This window comes from Talpa europaea (assembly GCF_964194135.1).
Source record: "Talpa europaea genome assembly, chromosome: 9".
Taxonomy (NCBI): domain Eukaryota; kingdom Metazoa; phylum Chordata; class Mammalia; order Eulipotyphla; family Talpidae; genus Talpa; species Talpa europaea.
The window spans coordinates 21307358-21333696 of record NC_140076.1 but is presented as its reverse complement, the minus strand read 5'-3'; the positions used below and the strand labels follow the sequence as shown (position 1 = coordinate 21333696).

Below are 26339 nucleotides of genomic sequence, written 5' to 3'. Positions count from 1 at the left end.
GCAGAGTGTCCACCTATCCCTCCAAAACCCCAATGGATTCAACTATATAACCTCTTCACCTTCTAAACCAAACCTCTTGAATACTATTACATTAAAAGTCAAAATGTACATTGGAAGCAATGGTAAACACATGGTTTCAATCCCAATTAAGCATCAATGCTACCCAACAGTCTTCTGCATATCCCTGATTATGTCCACCCCTCATAGACTGTCAAATATTCCCTACTTTCCCCTAACTTCAGAACCCAGTTCTACATCTTATTAAAAACAAACTCTAGGGCTTCCCTGGTGGCGCAAGGGGTTAAGCACAGCACTATGAAGCTATCCGCAGCCTCTGTAGCACGAGTTCGATCCCCAGCTGGCCAGGGAGCTACTCACATGGAGCAGCAGATCTCTCCTGCCTCGCCCACTGCTCCCCTCAGCAGTGTATTTCAGTCAATCTGCCTGTTCTGTTCCCCATTCTGTCTCTGGTGAATCCTCTCACCCCCACACCTCTGGCCTGTACTCCAGTTCTTGTATGCATAAATCAATCTTAAAAAAAAAAAAACGCAACTCTAATACTCTGAAAAGATCAAACAAGGTTACCCTCAGTTCCCAGATACACAAACATATGTATATCTATATGCCTCTTTTCCTCTTTCTTTCCTCTCATAGGTGAAATATCCTTTCCAGGCATAAATTTTAAACATAAAGCAATACAATTTAAAATTAGACCAAGATATAATATACTACTTATTACAATGCCAAACATCAAAAAACCCAGTATGCTAGATTGGTGTTAATTAGGAAAAAGATACTCTGACACCTTGCTGATGGGAATAAACTGGCACAATTGTTTTTGGTTTTTTTCCAATCTAGCAATATGAACTTCTTTAATGTATTGTGCCAGCAACTACACTCCTAAGAATTTATCCTCAGGTACAGTCATATTTGAATGCAAAAATGTATCTATATTTAATGATATTCAATAGTTTCATTTTTGTAGCAAAGTTTGGACTCAATCTAAATATTCAATAGATTTATTAAATAATAATACATCTTTGCTATGCAAAAGGATGAAATAGATATGTGTATACCCATAGGTATTATTTCCTAAAATGTATCATTTGATGGAAAAAGATAAGGTATAAAACAAGGTATATTGGAGTCTATATATTCTGTGCATTTGAAAAAATGTTCTATATGCATATATGCTTGCACATGCACAGAAAAATAACTGGGCAAATATTCAAGAATGGTAACCATGAATGACTATTGGGAAAAGGATCAGGGGACCAGAGACCAAGGTAACAGAAGACATTTTTCTCTGCTATTCTTTTTTTTTTTTTTTTTTTTTTTTTTTGGCTTTCAAGTATTTTAATGCTCATAAAAATATGGAACGCTTCACGAATTTGCGTGTCATCCTTGCGCAGGGGCCATGCTAATCTTCTCTGTATCGTTCCAATTTTAGTATATGTGCTGCCGAAGCGAGCACTTCTCTGCTATTCTTATTGTAATATTTTTTTTTACATTGTGCATATATAGTTTTCAAATCATAATAAAATAAATTAACTTTTAAGAGAAATATTACTGCTTCCTTCTAAAGTTAATCCCTCCCAATTATGTATCCTATAATGTCCTCTTGCCTCAGCAAGGACATTGCACTTATCTCTGTCTTCTCTGCTCTGTACATTTAACTCCTCCACTAGCCCTTTCTTTTCAGTTTATAAACATACCTATTTCTCATTCTTTTAAAAACTTTCATTCATTCATTTCAATGAAGATTAAAATGTCCCAAGCACTGTACCTGACCCCTAATCTTCTCCAGGTAACATATTCCCTTCTCTCCTAGTGCTTCACAATCAGGCTATATCAACTTAACTGTTCTTACTATCCCTACCACATTACCTTCCACTTATTTCTTAATTCACTGTAATTAGATTACTGGCCAAACTACTCTATGGAAACTGCTCTGACAAAGGTATCAATCATCTCCTAATAGTGAAATCCAAAGACATTTTCCAACATTTACCTTACCTGGGATCTCCTCAAAAACTTTCTTGAATTTGGTGATACAATCCTGTACTAGCTTTTCTTTTACCTCTCTGGATCCTCTTTTAAGACTGAAACTCCATAAAGTGAAGACTCCTGGACTTGGGGGCTTAAATGTGCATCACTTACCTGTTAACTCTGCGAGGACACTTATCCGGCTTGATATCCACTTCGTAGTGGTAGACGTCAATCTTAGGGATGTCCACCTCAAAGTAATTGGCCAGGAGCTTGATTGGTTTTCCCACAGTGCCAATGCCAGGTCGACGGGGTGCTTGGAACACCTGCTGCAGTGGGGGCAGGTAGGCGCCCGCAGCTATAAGACAAAAAGGCTGGTGAGTGAAGTCTGGCAATCTCTTTACCACTTGGATCAGAGAAGGACAAGACCTCCCAGAACAGGAGCAGGGGAAGCTGGAAGTCTTTTTCCTGCCTCCCCAACCCAACTGAAGGCTTCCACTGGATCAGACAGCCCAGGTTCACTTTTTTTTCAAACCTCTCTCCAGTTAGGAAAATTACCCTTGTTGGCCATCTTAAATTGATCAAGTAAATTCATCAAGTTCCTAATACATGTTAAATAGAGGAGCTTCCAGTAACAAAACTATTTGTTCTACTAGATTAAGACACCTGTCTCCACCAGGTACCTAGCAGTCCAAGAATGCCCTATTCTCTGCAAGCCAGATTGTGTGCTTCACTCATCACCATGTGAACACAGAGAAGTATCATCTTTTTTTTTTTTTTAAATATTTATTTATTTATTTATACAAGCACTGATGCTCCTCTGCAATGCAAGCAGGGGAAGATCCAAAGAAGGCCAAGTTGGTGGTGTGGGGAGTAGTAGCACAGTGTTTGGGAAAGGATTAAAACAACCGAATGCTGGGCCTCCCCGGTGGCCCAGTGGTTGAGCGCTGGGTTGCGAAGCTGCCCGCAGCCTCTGCAGTGCCAGTTCGATCGCCGGGCGAGGGTCCCACATGGTGCGCAGACCTCTCCTGCCGCACCCGCTGCTCCCCTCAGCAGTGTATTTCATCAGTCTGCCTGTTCTGCTCCCTGCTCTGGCTCTGGTGAATTCTCTCACACTCCTGCACTTCTGACTGTACCCAGTGCTTGTATAAATAAATAAATAAACAAATAAATAAATCTAAAAAAAAAAATACTATGTTTAAAAAAAAAAAAACAAAAACAAACAACTGAATGCCTGAAGGTAGAGAGATAGAAAAAGCTAAAAGAATAGAGTTTGGAAACTAAAGAGAGAGGCTGAAGTAGGAAACTGGTGAAGAGGCTAGAAGCAGAGGTCACAGCAGGGAAAAAGGAAAGGCTGGAGTTAGGGGCTGAGACAAGGTAAGTTAGAGTTGGGAGCCTAGGTAAGAAGCAGTACTGTAGTTGGGAAGACAATGAAGAAAAACATGCAAGAGGAAAAAAACTAGGAAATGAAAACAAATCGAATACAGGAGACTGAGGTCCGAGGAGGCTAGGTAAAGAATGTGAAGGAGAAGGAGCAGTAAGAATGCTGCAGAAGGAAGAAATGCTGGCTCTAGGAAGGAGATGTTAAGATTTTCTCCATAGCTCCTTCCACAGAAGGTCCACAGAAGCTGTCAACATCGAGAGGGGCCCTGGGACTAGGGGAGAGCCATCTCCCACTACTTTCTCTTCTCTTACCTCCAGCCAGATTGCTACCCCTAGTCTTATTTTCTTGCTTGAAGAGAAAGGGAGGAAATTGGGAAGCTGCCTAAGAGACGTCTTTGTCCACAGTTTTATCCTTGCCATTAGAGGACCTGCCCAGGTGGGAGGAGAGAAAAACCAGCTCAGAACCTTCCCATCACCAGAGCTCTGATTTCACAGTCGGCCAGGATGGGGGGATGGGGCATATCTTCAGCTTGGGGGGTCAGGAAGAGGTCAGAATCATTCAAGGGAGGGAATGCTTCCCAGAGTTAAGCAGGCATGTCTCCTAACCACCTCAAACCCAGCCCTACTCCACCGGCAAGGAAAAGGGAAATAGGATTTCAAGACGTTCAGGACTCAGCTACTTGTGGAGGTGAAAGCCTAGCTACTAGCATCTGACCACCCACCCCAGAAGGAGCTAGACAGAAATGCACATAAGCCATAGACAGACACACCCACACAGCAGGACATGGTACTGTCACACACATCCAAACACACTAAGACCTAGACAGTTTATCTTTTTACGCATTCCCCTCACCACCCTAGATTGTGAGTTTTTCAAAGACAGGGATTATATCTGCTTTGATTACTGTTAAATCTCAGTGACTAGCACACAGGAGGTATTCAGTACAGATATTAAATGAATGAATGAACAGATCCACAGATATACCACAAAGAACCTACACAAGCACACAACCACCTGCAAATTGCCCAGAAAGAATTATAAATGCTACATAAGACAAACATGCATCCTGGTGGATGTAGCTAATAAGAGATACCCATTCTCTCCCCAAGTTCTTATATTCCATTCACCTTCTTCTCCTCCCTGTCTGAACAATCATTTGGAGCCTTGAGAGAAAGAAATCCCCTAGAATTGGGGGCTGGGTAGAAATGATGGGTGATGGGACAGACATTCTAGCCTCACGCCTTCTCTTCCCCAGAAATTGCACTACACACCAGACTTAGCCTTAGGCATCCACCACTCCAAGAAGGCTTTGAGAAAACAGGAGAACTCCCACCCTCCCCTCCATCTCCAAACTAGGGAAAGCAGGAGAAAGGGGGAACCGCTCTCCAATCACACCCTCCTGCAAGCCTTACAGCTGTACAAAGTACCCCCCTTAGCCCACTCTACTCCCAGCTTTTAGTCTGAGAAAGGGAGACACTTCCCTTCAAACCCAGACAGGGACAGACGGCCACTTTGTGATGCAGATGAGGGCCCCAGCACTGAGGACAAAGCTTGGGCCTAGGGGGAAAGGGGCGGGCCCTTCCCTGCAGACAAAAGCAAGGAGGGAGGGGCCCTGAAAAGGACACTCCCCCTCCCCCATTCCCAACCAGCCCAGAGAAGGAAAAGTAACAGAGCTGAAAAGCCTGGCTCAGGGATTCCTTCCCTGCAGTTCTGAGGCCAACATACCTCCCGAAGAGCCAGACTGCCTATTCAAAAGACTAACTGGATGCTGCGTAAGCAAACTAATAGGTCAATCTTTGCAAAAAGAATCTAGCCACACATTGAGCATACACAAATTATTAAATATGCACGTATGTGGTTAACCATTTATGTTCACGCTGGAGTGTGATTCGATTCAATCAATAAGTGTGTACTCTGTGTCAGAGCCTAGACACTCACTAGTTCCACAGATAAATCAAACATTGCTTCTATCCTCAGGGAGCTCCCAGTCCAGAATATGTGCTTGGAAGACATCTGAGCACAGAAGCCACATCTGGGCATAAGCCCAATGAAGCCAGAAACAATACCTTAGTTTTGTGTACTATGTCCTCCAGCTTCCAAGAGAATAGTCTGGGACGAGGAAGGAGGCAGTGATGGGGTCCCTCTATCCACAGCTTCACTCACAATTACACTGTGATGATGTAAAGGTTATCCCACTGGGCTACAGTCAACTCCTGATACTAGATTCAAGTCCTTTCCCTTGAAGCTTGTTTCTTACAACCAACAAAAAAGGTCCATTTTTTTTTCATCACTCCAGAGTCTATCAGGAATTCTGCAGAATAAAATCATTAGCAATCTGGTACCAGCTCCCAGCAATCCATCTGGACCTCTGTGACCCATCCTTACTTTAGTCTACAGCTTGTTGTAAACAGTGTTTAGCCTAGAAAACCAGCAGAGTTCCTGAAATCTAAAGAAAGAAGGGTCTGAGGGAAGGAGGAAGTAATTTTGTGAAATCAGACGCTCCCTACCTTAGGAGCTACACAGTCTCGGCAAGTTTTTGCTTTGGGAGAAAGTAGTCACAAAACGGTTATAGATCACTGAAAGGATGATTAGTATGAGTTGATACAAACTATCTCCTTGAGAGAGAGACATCTGATATAAAAGACAAGCTTCTTCCACAAGAAAAGTAATGAAAATCTATTCCTAGCAAGAGATTAAAAGGAAGGAGATGGTGAGAGGTAACCTAAAGGATTCTTGGGTCCAGACTGCTCCTCCCATCAAAGGGCAAGAGATCTAGGACACAGGAGGTGCTACCAGCCCACAGTCCATCCTGGGAACTCCAGTCTTCTAGGGCCGTCCTACCTCAGTTTCTCCCATTCTTATCTCCTTTCCCCTGATCACCTGTGAATGAGTTAAGGCTATCACCTTGAAGTCACCAGGATGAGGCTTATAAACTTTCCCTCTTCCCAAAAAAGTTGTGACAAAAGGCTTGACAGCCTTGGGTATAAAGACTTGGTTCGAGACAGTTTCTGAGTAGAGAGAGGCAAGAGAAGATAACCACCTGGGGACAGGAGACATGAAAAAAATGAACATATAGAAACAGGCTATCATTTTAGGAGACAATTCAATAGCAAGGTCATTATTCTTGCATTAAAAAAACATCCCATCTTTACTCAGAACAGAACCAGAAACATGCAGACCAGGCAGACAACTCCTTCCAGGGATACCCGGCCCTAGCCTCGGCCCCCCCATTAGCCAACACCTTTTCTAAAATGTATCCCCAGGGGAGGTTCCGTCCCCAGAACATAGCCTAGGTCTGTCTTTCCTTATTCCAGCAGCAGAAAGAGGCACTTTCGCCGTCTTCCTCAACCCATTCTTGGCAAACAGTTACTGAGGGGTTTCAGAGCCCCGGATGGGGAAGAGGACCATTCTCCTTCCATCTGCGCCCCGTCAGCACAACCGGAGAGAACACGCACCCCAGCAGCGCGCTCTTTCCAAGCAAGCCGGGCGGGGGGAGTCGGGCGGCCACGCCCCCACCGCCCGGGCAGCCCCTCAGCCGCCACCTCCGCGCATGCTCTGGCGCCTCCGCTCCAGCTCCCAGTCCTCCGGGGGGGAAATCCCGGGGCCGGGTCCCCACCCACCGCCCCCTGACCCTCACCCCGCGTCAGGCCCAGCTGGGGCGGAGCTCGCAGCCCAGCGCCGGCGCCGTCCCCCGAGAGCCACCGCCGAGCCCGGCCCGGCCCGGCCGAGCCCCCGCCCCGGCATGCGGCAGTGCTGGGCCCATCTGTGTCGCCCCCCCGACACCTGGCGCCCGCCCCTGCCACCTGCCGGGCCGCCCCCTCGGCCTCGCGGGGTCCCCGGGGTCCCCCGCGCGCCAGGCCCTCCTCGCGGGCGACTCCCCGAGCTGCACACAGCCTCCCGAGGAAAACGGCCCTCCTCCCGGGCTCCCTTCCCGGGGCGCCCCCGGAACTGCACGCGACCCCTCCGCACGGGGCCTCCGCCCCCGGGGCCCCCCGGGCCCGCCCGCGGAGCCCCCGCTCGGCGCCGGGACACGCGCGCCCCCGCCTCCCGGCCTTACCTGCTCCCGAGGGTCCCGCTTCCATCCCATATACCCGTGCGGGGGTCAGGCGGCCCGGAGACTGCGGCGTCCAGCGTGAGGGGCCCAGGCACCCCGCTCCCTCTAGCTCCTCGGGCTCCCGGGCCGGGCTCGGCTCCCCCCCCCAAGCCCGGCCGCGCTCGCCGCCGCCCCCGCAGCCTCCGTAGCCGCCGCCGCGGAGCCTGCAGCAGCTCCCCCCGCGAGCGCCGGCCAGACGCCAGTGCGCAGGCGCGGCCGCCGGGCCCAGGGGGCGGACGGGAACGAGTCAGGCCGGGCGCTCCGACGGCAACAAAGGCCAATGGAGAGGGGCGGGGGCGCCCGGGACCCGCGGCAGCGGCCCCTGGCGGTCACCCGGCGCCGTGCAGCCCGGCGGGAGGGCTCCCTGGAGACGCGCCGCGGAGCGGCTCGGCGGCGCGAATGCGGCTGGGCGGGAGACACCCCCGCGGCAGGCTGCGGCCCTGGGCCGTTCCCCCAGTTCACCCCAAACCCACGCACGGCCTCCCCCCTTCGCAGGCGCAGGCACCCCACCTCATTCCCAGCTACCCCCTCACAGGCTCCAGGCGCCCCAGCACCCCGGGTCCCTGCAGCCCACCTCGCCTCCCTATCACCCTCATGCTTCAAATCCTGGCTGCGAAGCGCCTGCCTCCGCGAAGCCTGTCTGCGGCCCTAGTCACTCAACTCGCTGACGCCACCCGCTCTCTCCAGGTCGCATGCTGGGCGCGGAGACCAAACAAATGACAACCACCCTCCCTGCCCTCCAAGATGTCACGTCTCAACTTAAGTGCGTCTGCGAAGCTCTGTCTGCAGGACCTGGGAAGCACCTGCCTCCACTTTCTCATCTACAGTTCACTTCTGGATTCAGTCATTCTGCTGCTGCTTTCACCACGTCCCTAAAAGGTTTTGCGTTGAAATTCAGGGGATTTTCAAGTCTTATTTGTACGTAGCATCTAATAGTGTGCTTCTCCTTTCTTCATGAGCCTTCTATTTGGCTTCAATATTTTTGAGACCTCCTATTATGTAAGTCCTTTTCAGCCTTCTTCAAGGGTCGCCTCTTGCTTTTGCCCCATTAAATAAATAACTGTTCGCTGTAGTTTCAAACCACAGCTCTCTTCTCAGTCGACTCTCCACTTTCCCCTTGAAGGTTTATGGCTCAACTATAGTTCAAATCTCTTTCCAGCCACGTCTCAGACACATATTTCCTAGTGTCTGCTGGACAGCTCCACCTGGATACTCTACCAGCAATTCAAAAGTGGCGAGTCCAAAACCAGTCTTTCTCTCTCCCCGTCAAACCGGCTATTCTTATGCCTCCTGCCTCTGAGAATGACACCTTCATCCCAGAAATGACTTCTCTTTCCCTTGTTTCATCTCCCATTCAGCTGATTATTGAGTCTTGACATCTACACCTCCTCCTGAACTGCTCTCACAATTCCCCTGCCATTCTGGTGGCTCCTTGTGCTGGTGCAGACCCTTATCATCTTTCCCCAAAGTATAATCACTTGCTAGTTTCACATTCTGTCGACTGCAGTTGACAAATATGAGAGATTCTGCTCAAGCATCACTGTCCCATCTTTTCATTCATAGTTTTTGATGCCTACTTTACACTAGATGGCTGTGCAGAGGGTTAGGAACATGGAGATAAACCGTACCTAATCCCTACCCATGCAGAGATTAATTTCTGACACTTATCATAGTATGCCTTGCTTCTCTTCTCTCTAGCAGAGATTTTCAAACAGCAGACATTAGAATCTCCTGGAGGGCAGTTAATATATTGATTACTGAACCCCACCTCCAAAATGAATGATTCGGTATATCTTGAGTGAGACCCAAGAATGTGGATTTCTAGTAAGTTTCCAGATGAGGCTACTGCTGCTGATCTGGGGGAACCACACTTTGAGAACAACTGCTTTACAGTATGAAGTTAAGAACAAAGACTCTAGAGCTAGGCTGTGCTGGTTTCAATCCTGGTCCTGCCATTTACTAGCTATGTAAGACTGGGAAAATACTTAACTTCTGTCTCAATTTCCTCCTGTGTAAAATGAGTGTATAAAAATAGTACCTTCCTCACTGGGCTGTCTGCCTCTTGTATTATATTCTGAATTCTTTTAAGGATAAGGACCACATCAGATGCATTTATGCACACTTTCGTGCCTGGCAAAAGTTGTGCCAGAATGATCAATAAATTTGGATTGATTTGGGTTAAGCAAATAGCATTAAACAGCCTCAGAAATAGTAAGACCCCTGGGCCTCCCTGGTGGCACAGCATTGAGCACTGGGTTGTGAAGCTGCCAGCAGCCTCTGCAGCGCTGGTTCGATCCCCAGCTGCCAGGCGAGGGTCCCACATGGCACACAGACCTCTCCTGCCGCCCGCTGCTCCCCTCAGCAGTGTATTTCGTCAGTCTTCCTGTTCTACTCTCCACTCTGGCTCTGGTGAATTCTCTCACCCTCCCGCACTTCTGACTGTATCCAGTGCTTGTATGAATGAATAAATCTTTGAAAAAAAGGAAAAAAAAGAAATAGCAAGACCTTTTCCTTGATATAACAAAGCTGGAAACTCATTATTCCATAAGAAGAGTTTGAATCCCATGTTCTAAATACCAAAACTCCCAATTAACTTTGTAGAAAGACATGGGTCATTATTCTGATCCATCTCCAAAGTGGCCTGGCCCTAGTGTCTCAGAACCTTTTTTGCAGATTATCTCCATCATCAGGGATTTCACTCTTGCATAGGCAAAGTGGTAGATTATAAAGACATTCAGGTAACACTCTGCTTTTTCACACTAACTTCTTCCAGCAACTCCTGATGTACCTTCTCAGGAAGCTTTTGGTTTTTTCTGTTTCTAGTTCAATTCTTACATCTCAGTCCATAGCTAAATCACACCCAAGGGTCTCTGTGGTATGGGACAGTGTTCAGATCTTTCCACTTTCCTAGCCACAAAACAAGAAAGGTTTGGAAAAAGAAAATGAATCTACATCCATACTTTCTTTTTTTAATATTTAAAGAACAGCCTGAGAATGATATCAATGTAATATAATAGAGATAAAAAATTGTATAATGTACTATCAGGTATGAAATGAATCAACAACAATTCTTGCACTCATCATTTCTTTTTATCTATACTAAAATGTGTTTCTTCTCTCCACTCTATCTCTGGTGAATCCTCTCACCTTCACTGCATCTCTGGTCTGTGCCCCAGCTCTTGTATTCATAAATAAATAAATCTTTTAAAAAATAAAAAATAATAAAAATTGAGGTATAATTCAAACTCAGTAAGCTGCATATATATAAAGTATACTATTTAATCAACCCTAACATGTCCACATGTGAAACCACCACAATCAAGACAGTCAATATATCTATCACACCCAAATTTAAAATTGCTGAACATAGCAATTTAATAAACAAAAGAGACTTTTTTACATAACTAATTTACAGACTAATTAATGTGAACCCTTGAGTAAAATTTTAAATTACATTCATAATTTTCCTTTAAGAAATGCAAAATTCAAAGGCAAGAATCGAACAACTGAGGACACTGAGAAAGAGATCCAAAATTATCAAAGAACATCTGGCCCAGAAATTTCATTGTTTAATACTTCCTACCATTCCTGAAAGAGATAATTCCATATTATATGAATGAGTTACATGGAAAAAAGAGGAATTTTCCAAATTTGTTCAAATAATAATAGATAAAGGTCCTGCTCTCTTATCAGATAATGATATTACAAAAGTAGATCTCAGGAATATGAATACAAAAGTCACAAGTAAAATGCTAGTATATAGAATTGTAAAGATTAAATTATAATAATATCTAGCATTAAGTGTTTACCCAATATTCAGTGCCAGACACTATTCCAACAATTTATATGTTAAATTACATTACCCTTACAAAAATCCTGGAGCATCGTAGAATTGTTATAAGTAGACTTGAACTAAGAAGAAACAGATAAAATAACCAGCACAGTTAGGTGCTATTATTTGAAATGGAGACACAGAGAGAGAAAGTTACCCAAGATCATACAGTTTCCAACTAGGACAGGCAGAATTTGAACTTAGACTAGATGGTTCCAGGGTGAAGACTTTTTTTTTAAGATCTATTTTATTTATTTATACATACAAGAGCTGGGGTGTAGGCTAGAGGTGTGGGGGGTGAGAGGATTCACCAGAGACAGAGTAGGGAGCAGAACAGGTGGACTGACTGAAATACACTGTTGAGGGGAGTAGCGGGAGAGACAGGAGAGGTCTGCTACACCAAGTGTGGGTAGCTCAAGTGTGGGTAGCTCCCTGTGGGTAGCTCAAGTGTGGGTAGTCCAAGTGTGGGTAGCTCCCTGGCTGCCTGGGGCTCAAACTTGTGCTGCAAAGGCTGCAGATAGCTTCACAATGCTGTGCTTAAACCCTTGTGCCACCAGGGAGGTCTGCCCTACGTACCTCTTTATCTGATTATTCATTTGTATCCTATATCATATTCTTTAATAAACCTAAGTGTTTCCTGAGTTCTGTGAGCCACTCTAGCAAATTAATCCAACTCAGGGGAGGGGGTCATAGCCAGTTGGGTGCAAGTACAGGTAACAACCTGGCCTTGTAACTAGTATTTGAAGTCCAAGGAGTGGGGTTATGGAAGCCTATATAAGTGTAGTTGGTCAGAAGCACAGGTGATATCCTGATTGTGACTGGCGTCTAAAGGAGGGGTAGTGGCAGTTTTGTAGGACTAAATGCTTAGCCTGCGGTATCTGATACTTTCTCTGGGTAGTATGTTACTTCTTGGCATATGAACCTGAAAGCTTTCTGAACCCCAGGTGAATGGGACTTTATGGAGACTTCCTCCCATAGGCATGATCCATTATGAACTCTATCCCCAGTCTCCCTCCTCTCTCTGGAGAACAGGGCTGAAAATTCTAAGCTTCCAGTTATGATTTGATCTTTCTGGTGACCTGTCCCCAACCAGGGAACCTAGAGACTTCCCAATCTAGAAACCTACAGAGTCACCTCATTAGAACAAGACACTCCTAATGTTCTTATCACTTAGGAATTTACAAGGATTTTAGGAGACCTGCGTCAGGGATAGGGTGAAACATAAATGTTGGAACAGAGATGTTATGACTCCTTTATGATATTACAAGGGTTTTAGCAGCTCTGTGCTAGGAACTGGGGCAGAGGCCAACATATATGCTTTATTATCTCATAGGTGCCATGGAAACTATTTCTAACCCAGTCTGGTGTAATCATAGTTGGTTGGTTTCCTACAAGAAATACCTGCTTAAACAGATCTGGGAGGATGAGCAGAAATTAGTTAGGTAAAGGAGGTATGGGAGAAAGGCATGCAAACCAGCATTAGCAGAGAGCATAAAGATGAGAAATAGCACATATGCCAAGAACTCTCAGTAGTGATAGTCTAACATAAAGATGGGCACCAGAAACAGTAAGAAGAAAGGCTAGAGAAAAACAGCATACCCGAATCTGCCCACTCTCCAGCCCATGCAAGGGAGGGGATCTAGGGGAGGGGTGGGAGGAGCTGTCCCTGGTTCTGACACCCTAGGCAGATTCAGAGTAGTTTCACCCAGAGTGGAACTGAACTGCCCCAGATCAAGTCTGTTTCCCTGGATCTTCTGCAACACACATGGTCCCTTAAATTTAAGAGTGGCCTAGTGGAACAGAAGAGTCCTTTGGACAGGTGTTCCAAAGTGGGTTGAAGTCTTTTAGGAACATCCACATATAGGACAGGAACTCTAGATACTGAAGTTTATGGCCAGGAAAGTCATCCTCTTCGAAATAAAAATAGATGTAGATTCACTATATGAAATGAACCCAAGAAATGGTAGTCAACCTGCAGTATCCTATCCTGAGCTCTTAGAGTATGTAAACTAACAATTTTCAACCCAGAATCTACCTGGGTGGATGTTGACTAAGCTGCTTAGTAGAAAAGTGGAAAGAATAGGGACAGAATTGACTTCTATTATCTTTCACATCCACTAATCCAAAAGATAGCTCAATGGAAAAATATTTACCATAAACACGGCTTCATTGTATCAATGGGACAAGGGAAAAGATAGTCTGTAACAATAGGACTATATCATTCATTTGTAAGAAAAGTCAAGATGGAATAATTCTATAGCCATCAATTTAAAAATTATTACATACTCAATGATCAAGATATTGTGATAGAACTAATACACTGGCATTCTGTACCAATATGATCAGCTGGAATGCAAATAGGCAAAATATATCAATAGCCAAAATGAGGCTTTTGCTTTTCAGCTTGTAATTCCACCCGCTTACATATTGAAACCCAGTTACATATTAATGCCTGTTTTCAGCATGCTGTTCTTTAACTCAATACTTAATGTCTCCTAGATTAAGACTGGTTTATCCTTTTTAGAAAATAAACCTTCACTCTTCAATCAGAGTGGATATAGCAGAGGTGGGTAGTCATCTGACTATTGTGAAATCAGAGAACATCTAGAAGTCTACAGGTTTTTACCATTCTTCATTCTATCTTCCTGTTTTCAGTTCCACCTTAAACCCCATGTCCAGAGTTCCTTGTGCTTCCAATTCCAACCTTGTAAATCTGTGTTTGTATGTGAGAAAGAGAGTAAGATAAAAAAAAGAAGGTCTTCAAGGAAAACTGGTTTCTTTTTTGGTTTTCTCCCACATATCTTTAAGATTTAGCTTTCTGGGATATGTAAAGTCAGTTATTACTGGTCCTTATGCTTTCTTTCTTTCTTTCTTTTTTTCTCCTAAAGGGATGACTATAGGATTTCTAACGTCCAAAAACATGTTACTGTTTTCTATGTTTCTTTGCTCTATATTCCTATAGGTTTAAACCTTTTTTTTTTTAAATCCATGTATTGTTGTTTTGTGGGGGTTAGTAGAGGAAACAGAAATGTGTGTGTATAATCTACCATGTTTAACCAAAAGCGAGGTATCACTATGAAATATGAGTCAGTATAGAATAGTGGCTAAGGGCACATGTCCTAGACTGTTGTAGTTAATATCTTGGCTCCAGCACTTTCAAACTGTGTGACCTTAGTTTCAACTACTCAAGCTCTCATTTCCTAGTCGTGGCTATTTGTGCACTGTTTTATAGGATATAGACTGGTACAGTCATTACAGAAATCAGCATGAAGTTTTCTAAAAAAATTAACAAACAGAACTACCATGTGAGCAAACAATCGCATTCCTGATGATATATCCTACAGAAATGAAATCAACATCTCAAAAAATGATAGCTACACTTTAATGTTCATTGCAGCATTGTTCACAATAATCAAGATATGGAAACAACCTAAGTGTCAATGGATAAATCAATAAATATATATATGTAACATATAATATAGTGTATATGCTATTATGTGTGTGTATAGAGAGCTTATTCATCCATAAAATGAATGAAATCCCGTCATTTATGATAACACATATGAGCCTGTAGTGCATTATGCTAAGTGAAATAAGACAAATACTGCATGATATCTCTGGCATTTAGAATTAAAAAAATTGAACTCAAAAGCTGAGATTAGAATGTGGTTGCAATGGCCTACAGAGTTGGAGAAATGAGGAGATGTCAGCCAAACTCAGTTATTTTTTAAAATTAATTAATTTATTTTTGTGTAGAAGAACTGGGGTGTATGACAGAGGTGCAGGGGTGGGGTGAGAGGATTCGACAAAGACAGAGTGGGGAGCAGAACAGGCAGATCTACTGGAACACATTGCTAAGAGGAGCAGCAGGTGAAACAGGAGAGGTCTGCTGTGCTACATGTGGTTCAGCTCCCTGGCCAGGGATTGAACTGAGGCTGTAGCAATGATAGCTCTGAGCCTTAACCCCTAGGCCATCAAGGAGGCCCCAAACTTTCAGTTATAAAATGAATAAATTCTGGAGATCTAATGTACAATATGTTGACTATAGTTAATAATGTTGTATTTTATACTTGAAGTTTCCTAAGAGAGTAGATCACCACATATACACAAGGGTAACTATGTCAGATGATGATTGTTTTTGTTTGTTTGCTTGTTTTTTTTTAAAGATTTATTTATTTATGCATACAAGAAGTGGGGTACAGGCCAGAGGTGTGGAGGGTGAGAAGATTCACCAGAGACAGAATGGGGAACAGAATAGGCAGACTAACTGAAATACATTGCTGAGGGGAGCAGTAGGTAAGACAGGAGAGGTCTGCTGCGCCATGTGGGTAGCTCCCTGGCAGGCCAGGAATGGAACTCATGCTGCAGAGGCTGAAGATTGCTTCATGGTGTGGTGCTTAACCCCTTGCGCCACCAGGGAGGCCCAAATGATGATTGTTAATTAGCCTAACTATGGCACTCATATTAGATCATCATACTATAAACCATAATACATATAATTTTTATTTGGCAGTTATACCTCATTAAAACTGGAGAAAACAATAAAAAAGCTTTCATATCCTCCATTTATAGATTGAAGGTAGCAACACCTACTTTATTATTTGTTATAAGGTTTAAATAAATATTTCAAAGAGCTGAGAACAATATCCATAACACTGAAAATACTCAATAAATGTTAGCTATTCTTATTTGAGAAAATAATATGAAAGTCCCCAATATGAAAGTCAGAGAACAAAACAAACAGTAAACACAACTCAAAGAAATAGAGACCACTCAAAGAGAACACAAGGAACACTCACTCCCCAAATTGCATTTTTATTTTCTCAGAAAGTTAAAAGATGCTGCAGCCATTAAACAAGAGACTATAATAATAGTAACAATTTTAATTAAAGTAAAATATTACAATAGTAAAAATATAAAATTCACATATGAAAGATAAAGTTGAGAACATTGTCCCAGAGAGTAGACCAAAAAAATAGAGGGAAAACAGAAAAGGAGAATTAGAGGAATAATTCATAAGGTTCCACATCTGAACAACAGACATTCCAATTCAGGCAAGAAGTAAAATGGACAAGAAATTATCAAAAAATCTATAACAAAAAAGACTTTGTCAGAACTAAAGGTATGAGTCCCCCAAAACAGACATTTCTGTGTTCAGCACACTGAGAGAAAAACTCGCATAAAAGCACATCACGGTCAAATTAAAAAATTTCACAAGAAAAAAAACTCAGAAGTTCCTATCAGAGCACTCAGCACACTTTTTGGTTGTCATTTTGTACAAGTGAGGGCATGGACAAAGTCCCCTTCTCAGTGGTACATTTAGGCACCGAACACAGTACCTAGAAAAGAGAAGGTGGGCCTCCCTGGTGGCACAAGGGGTTAAGTCTCAGCACTATGAAACTGTCCGCAGCCACAGCAGCACGCTGGATCCCAGGCCAGGGAGGTGACCCACATGACACAGCAGACCTCTCCTGTCTTGCCTGCTGCTCCCCTCAGCAGTGTATTTCAGTAGATCTGCCTGTTTGGTTCCCCATTCTGTTTCTGGTGAATCCTCTTACGCCCCCACTTTTGGCCTGTACCCCAGCTCTTATATGTATAAATAAATAAAACTTCAAAAAAAGAGAAGGTGCATAATATTTGTTGAATCAACAACCCTGTGTAATTTTTGAAAATACAAAAATCACTCCATGCACCCTCGGTAATCCCTCCTTATTCAAGGCGAGTATTTTAGGGTTGTCAGACATTGACTGCATGGATTAGACTGATGAATCCCAAAAACGAATAACAAATATTCAGATGATGCTTTGAAGGAAAAACCTCAGGGACTGCAGTCAAAAGGCGCTAGATATTGGGGTGGGGGGTTTAAAAAAAAAAAAAAGCGCTTGGCGCAGCGGTTGAGCGCTGGGCTGCGAGGCTGCCCGCAGCCTCTGCAACGCTGGTTCGATCCCCGGCCGCAGGCGAGGGTCCCACATGGCGCGCAGACCTCTCCTGCCGCATCCGCTGCTCCCCTCAGCAGGGTATTTCGTCAGTCTGCCTGTTCTGTTTCCCGCTCTGGCTCTGGTGAATTCTCTCACACTCCCGCGCTTCTGACTGTACCCAGTGCTTGTATAAATAAATAAATAAACAAACAAACAAACAAACAAATAAATAAATCTTTAAAAAAAAAAAAAGCCCTAGATCTGAATCCTGGCTCTTACAAACTAAAGGGAATATTCAGCCCCTTGGAAAAGAATTTCTTGAGCTCAAGCCATCCGGGCAGAGGTGCAAGGAGGGAAGTAGCCCTTTGGTGGTTAGTATGAAATAGTTCTTTCCTTCCAGAGAGCATGATTCATGACAGACTGGGGGAGAAGCCCACAGCATCCCAACCGGTCATTCCCCAAACTTTCCAACCCATTTTCCACACAGCATCAAAACACATTTTCAAACTGAACATGGCTTATTACTTGCCTGGTTAGAATCTCTTTCAAAGGTTCCCCTGTATCCTCAGGATGAACGTTCTAGAAGAGTTTCCAGCAGCTCAGAAGCTGGCACTTCGCGGACCTCCCTCTCCCATTGGTCTCCTCTTGAGTCTGCACATGGGGCGGAGTCTCGCTGGCCCAGCAGGGATCTGATGAGCTTGGATGAAGACTTGAGCATGCGCTACATAACCCCGCCCTCCGTCCCTAATTTAAAATCCCCTGGTCTGCAGAAGCCTGAGTTCTTGCTCCTTCTTCCTCAGTTCTGTTAAGTAAAACTGCACATCTTTAAAATGTACGATATGAGTTTTGACCTAAATATGCACATATGAATCCATCACCACAATCAAGCTAATAAACAAAGATAAGCATCACCTTCAAATATTTCCTCCTGTCCCTTTGTAATTTTGTCTCCAGCCTTCGTCTCTGCAACCACTAAACTGCTTTCTGTCACCATAGGTTAGTTTTTAACCTTCTAGTATTTTATATAACCGGAATAATTCTTTGGGGTACTGTTTCTTTCACTCACCGTAATTATCTTGAGATTCATGAACGCTGTTGTATGTATCAATGGTTCATTACATTTTATAGCTGAGCTGTATTCTAACGATATATGACTATATGTTCACATGTTGACGGACATTTGGGTGGTTTTCAGTGGGAGGCCATTGTAAGTAAAAATGGTATAGATATTTGTCTACAAGTCTTTGGGTAAACATCTAGAAGTGGAAAGGCTGGGTCTCATGTTAAATGCATAAATTGTAAAGAAAACTTTTAAAGAAGTAGTCAAATTATTTTCCAAAATGATTGCATCATTTTATAGTCTTTCCAGGAGTGTATGCGAATTCCATTTGCTCCACATTCTCCTGAATGTGAACTAGGTATTCGCAGTCATTTTTAATGTTATTCCTTCCATTGAGAGTGTGGTGGTATCTCATTGTGGTTTTGATTTCCACTTTCCTAATCACAAATTATGTTGAATATTTTTTCAGGTGTTTATTTGCCATTCGATATTTTCTTAGATGAAGTATCTGTTCAAATCTTTTAAGGACTTTTAAATCATGTTATTCTATTAAGTTGTAAACATTCTTCATACATTCTAGATACAAGTCTTTTGCAGATATATGTAAATATTGTCTTTTGGATTATGGATTGCCTCTTCATTTTCATAAGTGTCTTTTGAATAGTAAAATGTTTAACTTTCATGAAATCCTAGTTATTGATTTGTTTTTCTTTTATGAAACTGATGCGCTACTTACTGTGCTAATGAGGCACCTGATATTTTTTCTTTGATAGTTGATGCTTTCTATGTTTTAAAAATCTTTGCCAAACTCATGGTCACTAAGATTCCCCTCCACATTGTTTACTAGAAGTTTCATCATTTTAGCTTTTATATTTAGCTCTATAGTCCATTTTGAGCATTTGGCTTTTTGTAAATGGTAAAAGGTAAAGGTGAAGGTTCATTTTTTTGGCACGAGGCTATTCAATTGTTGAAAAGACTGCTTACATTAAATTACCCTAACACTTGTATTGAAAATCAGTTGGCCATATATGTGTGGACCTATTGCTGGGCTCTATTCTGCTCTTTATAGCTATCTGTCTTTATGCCAGCACCACATTGTCTTGATTATTGTAGCTTTATATTCTATCTTGGATCACATAGGGTATTTTATTTATGTATTTATTTATTTTTTAATATTTATTTTATTTATTTACACATACAAGAGCTGGGGTGTAGGCCAGAGTGGTGGGGGGGGGTGAGAGGATTCACCAGAGACAGAGTGGGGAGCAGAACAGATGGGTTGACAGAAATACACTGCTGAGGGATGCAGCGGGAGAGTCAGGAGAGGTCTGCTGCGTCATGTGGGCAGCTCCCTGGCCAGTGATGGAACTCGTGCTGCAGTGGGCTGCGGTTAGCTTCAGAGTGCTGAGACTTAACTCCTTGTGCCACCAGGGAGGCCCCCAGTAGGGTATTTTAGTTATATGTTGCTGTATAACAGACTACCACAAATCTGGATACTTAAAAAAACACACATTTATTATCTCGCAGTTTCTGTGGGACAAGGGTACAGCCATGGTTTAGTTAGATCCTCTGCTTAGCCTCTCGCAGGTTGCAATCAAAGTATAAGCCAAGACTGGTTTCTCGTGGGGAGGCTTGACGAGGAAAAAATCCAATTTGTGTGCTTTTACAGCATTCAGTTCATTGCAGCTGTGTAACCAAGAGTTTCCAATTTTTGTTGGCTGGGAGATGGAGGCCAAGCTCAGTTCCTAGAGGCCCCTTGCAATTCCTTGCTTTCTGGGGCTTCCCCATCATCCAGAGAGAGGGGTGTGGGAGAGAGAGAGAGAGAAGGAGAGGGAGAGAGAGAGAGAGAGTCTTTAGATTGAGTTTGCTAGCCAGTCTAATATAAAAATGTAATTCCAGAACAAGCCCTACCCAAAGTCTCGTTTCTGCCACGGGGTCCCTGATGCCAAGATTCGCATCTTTGACCTGGGGCGGAAGAAGGCAAAAGTGGATGAGTTCCCACTCTGTGGCCACATGGTATCAGATGAATATGAGCAGCTCTCCTCCGAAGCCCTGGAGGCTGCCCGTATTTGTGCCAACAAGTACATGGTGAAAAGTTGTGGCAAAGATGGCTTCCACATCTGAGTGCGGCTCCACACCTTCCATGTCAGCCGCATCAACGAGATGCTGTCCTGTGCTGGGGCCGATAGGCTCCAGACAGGTATGCGGGGTGCCTTTGGGAAGCCTCAGGGCACCGTGGCCAGAGTCCACATTGGCCATGTCATTATGTCCATCCGCACCAAGCTGCAGAACAAGGAGCATGTCATCGAGGTTCTGCGTAGGGCCAAGTTCAAGTTCCCTGGCCGCCAGAAAATCCATATTTCCAAGAAGTGGGGCTTTACCAAGTTTAATGCAGATGAGTTTGAAGTCATGGTAGCTGAAAAGCGGCTCATCCCAGATGGCTGTGGTGTCAAATACATCCCAAATCGAGGCCCCCTGGACAAGTGGCGGGCCCTGCACTCATGAGAGCAGAAGAGCTGCCCCCTTGTTAGTGACACAAATAAAAACCACATTCTTAACCAAAAAAATAAAAATAAAAAAAATGTAATTCCAAAAAAAACATCCCATCACCTGTCTGCGCTTAAGGGGAGGGAATTATACAAAAACTTGAAGACTAGGAGGTGGGGATCATGGAACTATCTTAGAATCCATTCTCCTCAGGTAGCATAATTTCTCCAACTATGTTTTTCTTTTCAAAGTTGTTTTTGGCTAGTCTAGATGCTTTGCATTTCCATATAAATTTTAGAATATGCTGTAAATCTCTACCAAAAAAACAAAACAAAACAAAACGAAACCCCGCTGGGGTTTTATTGGGATTGTGTTATATCTATAGATCAAGTAGGGGATAAATGACACCTTAACACTGGTGAATCTTCTGATCCATGGTAACAGTGCATGTCTGCATTTATGTAGCTCTTTCATTTCTATCAGCAATGTTTTCTGGTTTTTAATGGTCTTGCACATCTTTTTTCAAATATTTCCTTAAGTATTTTATATTTTAAAAAAGTATTTTATATTTTTGGTACATTTAAATGTTTTTTTCTGATTTTGATTTAATTCTGAAGTATTTAATCTGTGAACTTGGGAAAGTAGATGCTTTCCCCTTATGGAAAACCACACTTGGGGGGGGTAAGGGAAGAGGGATTAGTGTCAAAATGGGGGTGGGTGGGAATTGTATGAGGACTATAACCAAGATGAAAATGCATACATTGTGCAAAAATGAAAAATGATGTAAAAATATATAAAATAAAATATTAAATAAATAAATAAAATTGGAAAAGCAAAATAAATAAATAAATAAAAAGAAACCACTAAAATAAAAAGAAAAGAAAGCCAAGGTTGTCCCGTGCTGTGACTAGGAAGGCACACATGTTATGTTAAGGGGGCTGTTATCGTTTCTACTTGCCCTCACTTCTAAGCAAGTCCTCTTATCTAAGTTTTATCAGCAAAGACGTTGACAACTTACTCTTTGTCCAACTATTTGATATCAATGTCTTTTTTTCAGTTGATTCTGCAGTGCTGTAGGGAAAGGGGTATGATTTATTAACCTCCTAAGACCTCACCATCTCCTCCATCTGACTGGTGAAACCAACCTATTTGTGTTTTAAAACTCAGCTCAAGGTCTTCTGCTTTCATGACAACTTCCTGACATTCCCTCCCATGTGTCCCTGTACATGCTTCCCACAGTGTGCATGGCAACACTTTGCTGCTCTTCTTTTTGTTTTTCAGATGGGGTCTGGGGCCTCCCTGGTGGTGCAAGAGGTTAAGATGCAGCACTGTTGGCAGCCACTGCAGCAGGAGTTCAATCCCCAGCCAGGAAGCTATCCACATGGCACAGCAGACCTCTCCTGTCTCGCCCGCTGCTCCCCTCAGCAGTGTATTTCAGTCAATCTGCCTGGTCTGCTCCCCACTCAGTCTCTGGGAGAGTTTTCTTGTTTTCCCTTTGAGTGGTCTCTATTTCCCTGGACTTGTGTTTACTATTTGTTTTCTTTCATATTGGGTACTACTAATTATTATTAGCTACTACTAATAATAGTAACTAACATTTATGGAGCACTTACTACATGCAGACACTACGTGCTGATTTTTCAAAGATAAATAAGACAAAATCCTAATCAGGATAAATACAAAGATCCCTAGGTCTGCTATAGTAAAAGTGTTGAAAATCAAAAAAAAAAAAAAAGAGAGAGAAGATATTAAAAGCAGTCAGCAAAATAGGAGCAGTTACTTTCTCTATTAGTCAGGGAACTCCAGAGAAACAAAACCAATAGGCTATACATAGACATATAGACTGATAGCTTCCAGTCTTTCTCCAGTTCGCATCAACCACCCTCTAATTCAATTTGTCCAAAAGCTCTAAACTGTCTGTGAACTTATCACCTTCCTCCTTCCCATAAATCACAGAACTTCTGCTGTTTCTCTCTTTAGCACCTTTATCTACCCAGTTACCGGAGTCAGAAACCAAGGAGCACTCATAATGAGTCTACCTCCTTCCCTTTACTCTCTGTATCCACTTTCACATCTACCTTTTCTACTTTCTGAATATCTCTTGTGTGCATGCCTTCTCTCCATCACTGCTCAAGTTTCATCACCTTTGCTTGCACTATTGCAATAAAATTGTTACTTGAGCAGAACTTCATCTTCAACCTACCCACAACACTACTGCCAACATAATTAACGCCAATGGCATTCTATTTTCCTGCACCTCTGGATAACTCTAAACTCCTTAGAATGTTCTACCCTGATAGGAACCGGTGCTTACCTTTGTGATCCAAGCTTATTGCTCTAGTTCCTCCTTCATCTCATAACCTGAGCATTGAAATTACTTATAGTCTATTGCTATACCACCCTGAACAGACCAATCTCATCTAAAGTTACTTGCAATTTATCCAAACAAGTGATGATGTTTTATCCCCTCTCTGTGGCTTTGCTGATGATGAAAATTCCTAGAATGCCTTCTCATGCCTTATTTATTTATAAAATTATTATTTATGAGCTAGCTCAGTCAACACTTTCTCTGCCAATCCTCCCTTGGTGCCTGTAGGCTGGTTTAGAAACCTCTGTAAGTGATCCATTTATATGCACTTCTTTTTTTTTTTTTTTTTTTTTAGAGGCATGTTTTATTTATTTATTTGTTTGTTTGTTTGTTTTGTTTATACATGCACTGGGTACAGTCAGAAGCGCGGGAGGGTGAGAGAATTCACCAGAGCCAGAGCGGGGAGCAGAGCAGGCAGAAGGACCTAAGTATACTGCTGAGGGGAGCAGCGGGCGGCAGGAGAGGTCTGCGCGCCATGTGGGACCCTCCTCTGGTGGCCGGGGAGCAGCCGGGGATCGAACTGGCAACGCAGAGGCCGCGGGCAGCTTCGCAACCCAGCGCTCAACCGCTGCGCCACCGGGGAGGCCCTATATGCACTTCTTAACCTGTTATATATGTGGCCCCCAAGTTTACTAGTCACCTTTCAATGACCAGAACTGTATCTTTCATCTTTATATTTCCTACTACATAATGGGAGTTTCAGAAATGTTTGCTAAACTAAAATCATTTCCTTCCCCAACTAATGTGAAATATAGTTGCTAATTTCTCTGAGTTTGTCTCTTCTCTTTAAATGTCTGGCATTACCTGGGGGAGAATGATGTCAACATAGAGGAAATCAGAACTGAGAGATGGAGAGATGGAAGAGTCACATGCCTTGTAATGGTGCTGACCAGTCTGTAACTTCCCTACTCATTGGTCACACATACAGGAGTGGACACACAAGGCATTCCTGGCTGGTGTATACATCCCCCAGTGACTGATTCAAGGATGGACATAAGCCTGAAACAAATGGAGAAAGAAGGATTCTAGCTCTTAAAGAAGGAGTAAGGGAATAAGGGAACACTACCATAATCTACTTAAGGAAACAGTGCATCTAGAATTCCCTTGTTCCTCCCATCCACCTGGAAAACTGCTCACATTCCTTGATTTATCCCCAAATTCACTACCACTGTAAAATCTTCCCTGACTTCCCATGACAAAAATTGCTTCCTCTTTCTAAGTTCTTTAAGTATTCCCTAATTCAGTGTGTCCAGTAGCAGATGTAAAGAAGTTAGACAGACCAGAATTCAAATTTTAGTTTTGTAAACTACTGAGTTTTGTAACTCAGTAACCATATTATTTAGCCTTTTTGAAACTGACTCCTCATCTTTAAAATGGGGATACCACGATCAGCCTCAAAGGTTATTGCTGGTATTAAAGATGTCATTATGAAGTGACTGGCATATATGAGGCACTCAGATGATGTTATTCTTACTGCCTCCTTCATGCCCACTCATGCCATATTAGCACAAGTTCCTTGAATAATTATTTACTTTTCTGTGTTCCCAGCACCTAGGCAGAGGTTGACATGTTTTAGGTACATGATAAATGTTGGACAGGGGATAAATATGGAGAAGGGTAAATGGTGCTGATGGAAAAAAATCAGTATCTGGTAAAGTTAGTTGTGTGTAAGATGAGCTCCTCTGGTAACCTATATGTTGCCTGAGGATCAGGGCCATGTTCTGCAAATCTCTGCATAATCCCTGCTGTGACTTAATAAAAGGGCTTTACTGGTGAGAACTTTTAAAAGGACACCAGATTGGATAGCCCAAGGTTGAGTGAATTCTCTTCCTCTGGAGAAGTCCATTTTACAAAGTATGTGGACAGGTTGCCCTCTGGAGACTACAAATTGTTCTCAAAACATCACTTAAATAGATCTCCCCATTATGAGCTGTATTCAGAATCCTAATGAATCTTGTAAAAGTTTTCATATGTAAAGTGTTATGAGAAATTCCTCTAAAATTCCCAAATAACAATTTCTAAAAATCAGGACAATCAGGAGTTAGAAACACCAATTATGTCCACTGTTTTTCTTTCTCAAATTGAGGAAATTGTTTTTAAAAAGCAACCATGTGTGTTGCCATTACAGTGTACTCCATATTTATTAGACAATTGACAAGAAAAACAACTTTTGGCACAGAATGCCAATTTATTCTTTTTTTGGACACATTAACACAAAATATCCCTGCAGGCCAAAAAAAAAAAAAAAAAGGAGATTTTAAACAACCATCATCTTATCTCAACATGGGGATACCAACCCTCCTTTAATAGTTTAGAAAGTACCTCGTATTGCTAGAGACATACATCCAGTCCAAATTTAATAAAATACATTTTAAAACATTACAAGTCTAACAATATAGAAACAAAAATTACACCATTAGTCAAATGAACAAATGCAAACATTTTCAGTCACTAGACATAGAAAGAGTGTGAATATGTCAATAGCAAGGGATAAGAAAATGGTTAATCAATATCAAGATCTTCCCTTTAATTTTACAAGGAAAAATCCTTGGAGTTGAAGCAGAATTGATACAATGCCCTTAGCCTCCACTTTCTTAAAATGAAAGCAGAGCTACCACCTTGCTATTATTGAGCAAGAAAATCTTACAGCACATAAACAAAGGGTCGCCAGGGCAGGGAGGAGAGGGTGAGCCTTGTTAAATAGTAGGTTGGTAACTTTTTCCACAGGAAGGACAGATAGCTGAGCCAAGTAGGTAAATTCTGAGATCGGCTGGGCACGAGACCCTAAAACACAGACCATATGAAACATGTCTGCTTAGAAATCATCACCTTTGGAAGCAGCAAATAGAATTTACAGTAAGAATGAATATGTTCTGCTTGCCCAGACTGCTGGCTGCATTAAATCAGCTAGTTTGCTTTAAAACTGCTCAGGATTCAACAGTGAACAGCAAAACATAATTGGTTCAACACTTCAATCTTCACCACTCTCTCAATAGCCTGGCTCCTTATCCCCAAATTGTTACTCTTTAGCATTGCTACATTTAAGTCTTTCACACCACATGACACTGCCTAAACAGGCTGCAATTTTTAAAAACCAAACAGACAAAAACTACTTCTAGAGGAATGCACACCTCCCATTGATTGACACATGCATAACGATTCAGTCAGTCCCAAGGAATTATGTATTCAAATTGTCAAGCCGATTAATTAA

The 26339-nt window shown here is 42.7% G+C and overlaps 1 protein-coding gene and 1 pseudogene across 5 annotated transcripts in view; one reads left to right on the top strand and one right to left on the bottom strand.

The window, feature by feature from the left end:
• Positions 1-7452, bottom strand: part of LOC311176544 (protein argonaute-1) — a gene marked incomplete at both ends in the record, with an annotated part of 28536 nt that extends 21084 nt beyond the window's left edge. For 2 of the 4 annotated variants that reach the window (XM_084242160.1, XM_084242161.1), the window contains 2 exons: positions 2161-2344; positions 7428-7452. In XM_084242160.1, coding sequence (XP_084098286.1) covers positions 2161-2344; positions 7428-7452 — 209 coding nt within the window. Of the gene's footprint in view, positions 1-2160; positions 2345-7427 lie in introns of those variants that run through there. The other 2 variants (XM_084242162.1, XM_084242163.1) reach the window with 2 other exon arrangements.
• Positions 7453-7743: 291 nt separating this feature from the next.
• Positions 7744-20778, top strand: LOC311176612 (large ribosomal subunit protein uL16-like; annotated as a pseudogene). The gene is made up of 2 exons: positions 7744-7872; positions 20173-20778. The product of its transcript is annotated as a large ribosomal subunit protein uL16-like (transcript).
• Positions 20779-26339: the final 5561 nt, after the last annotated feature.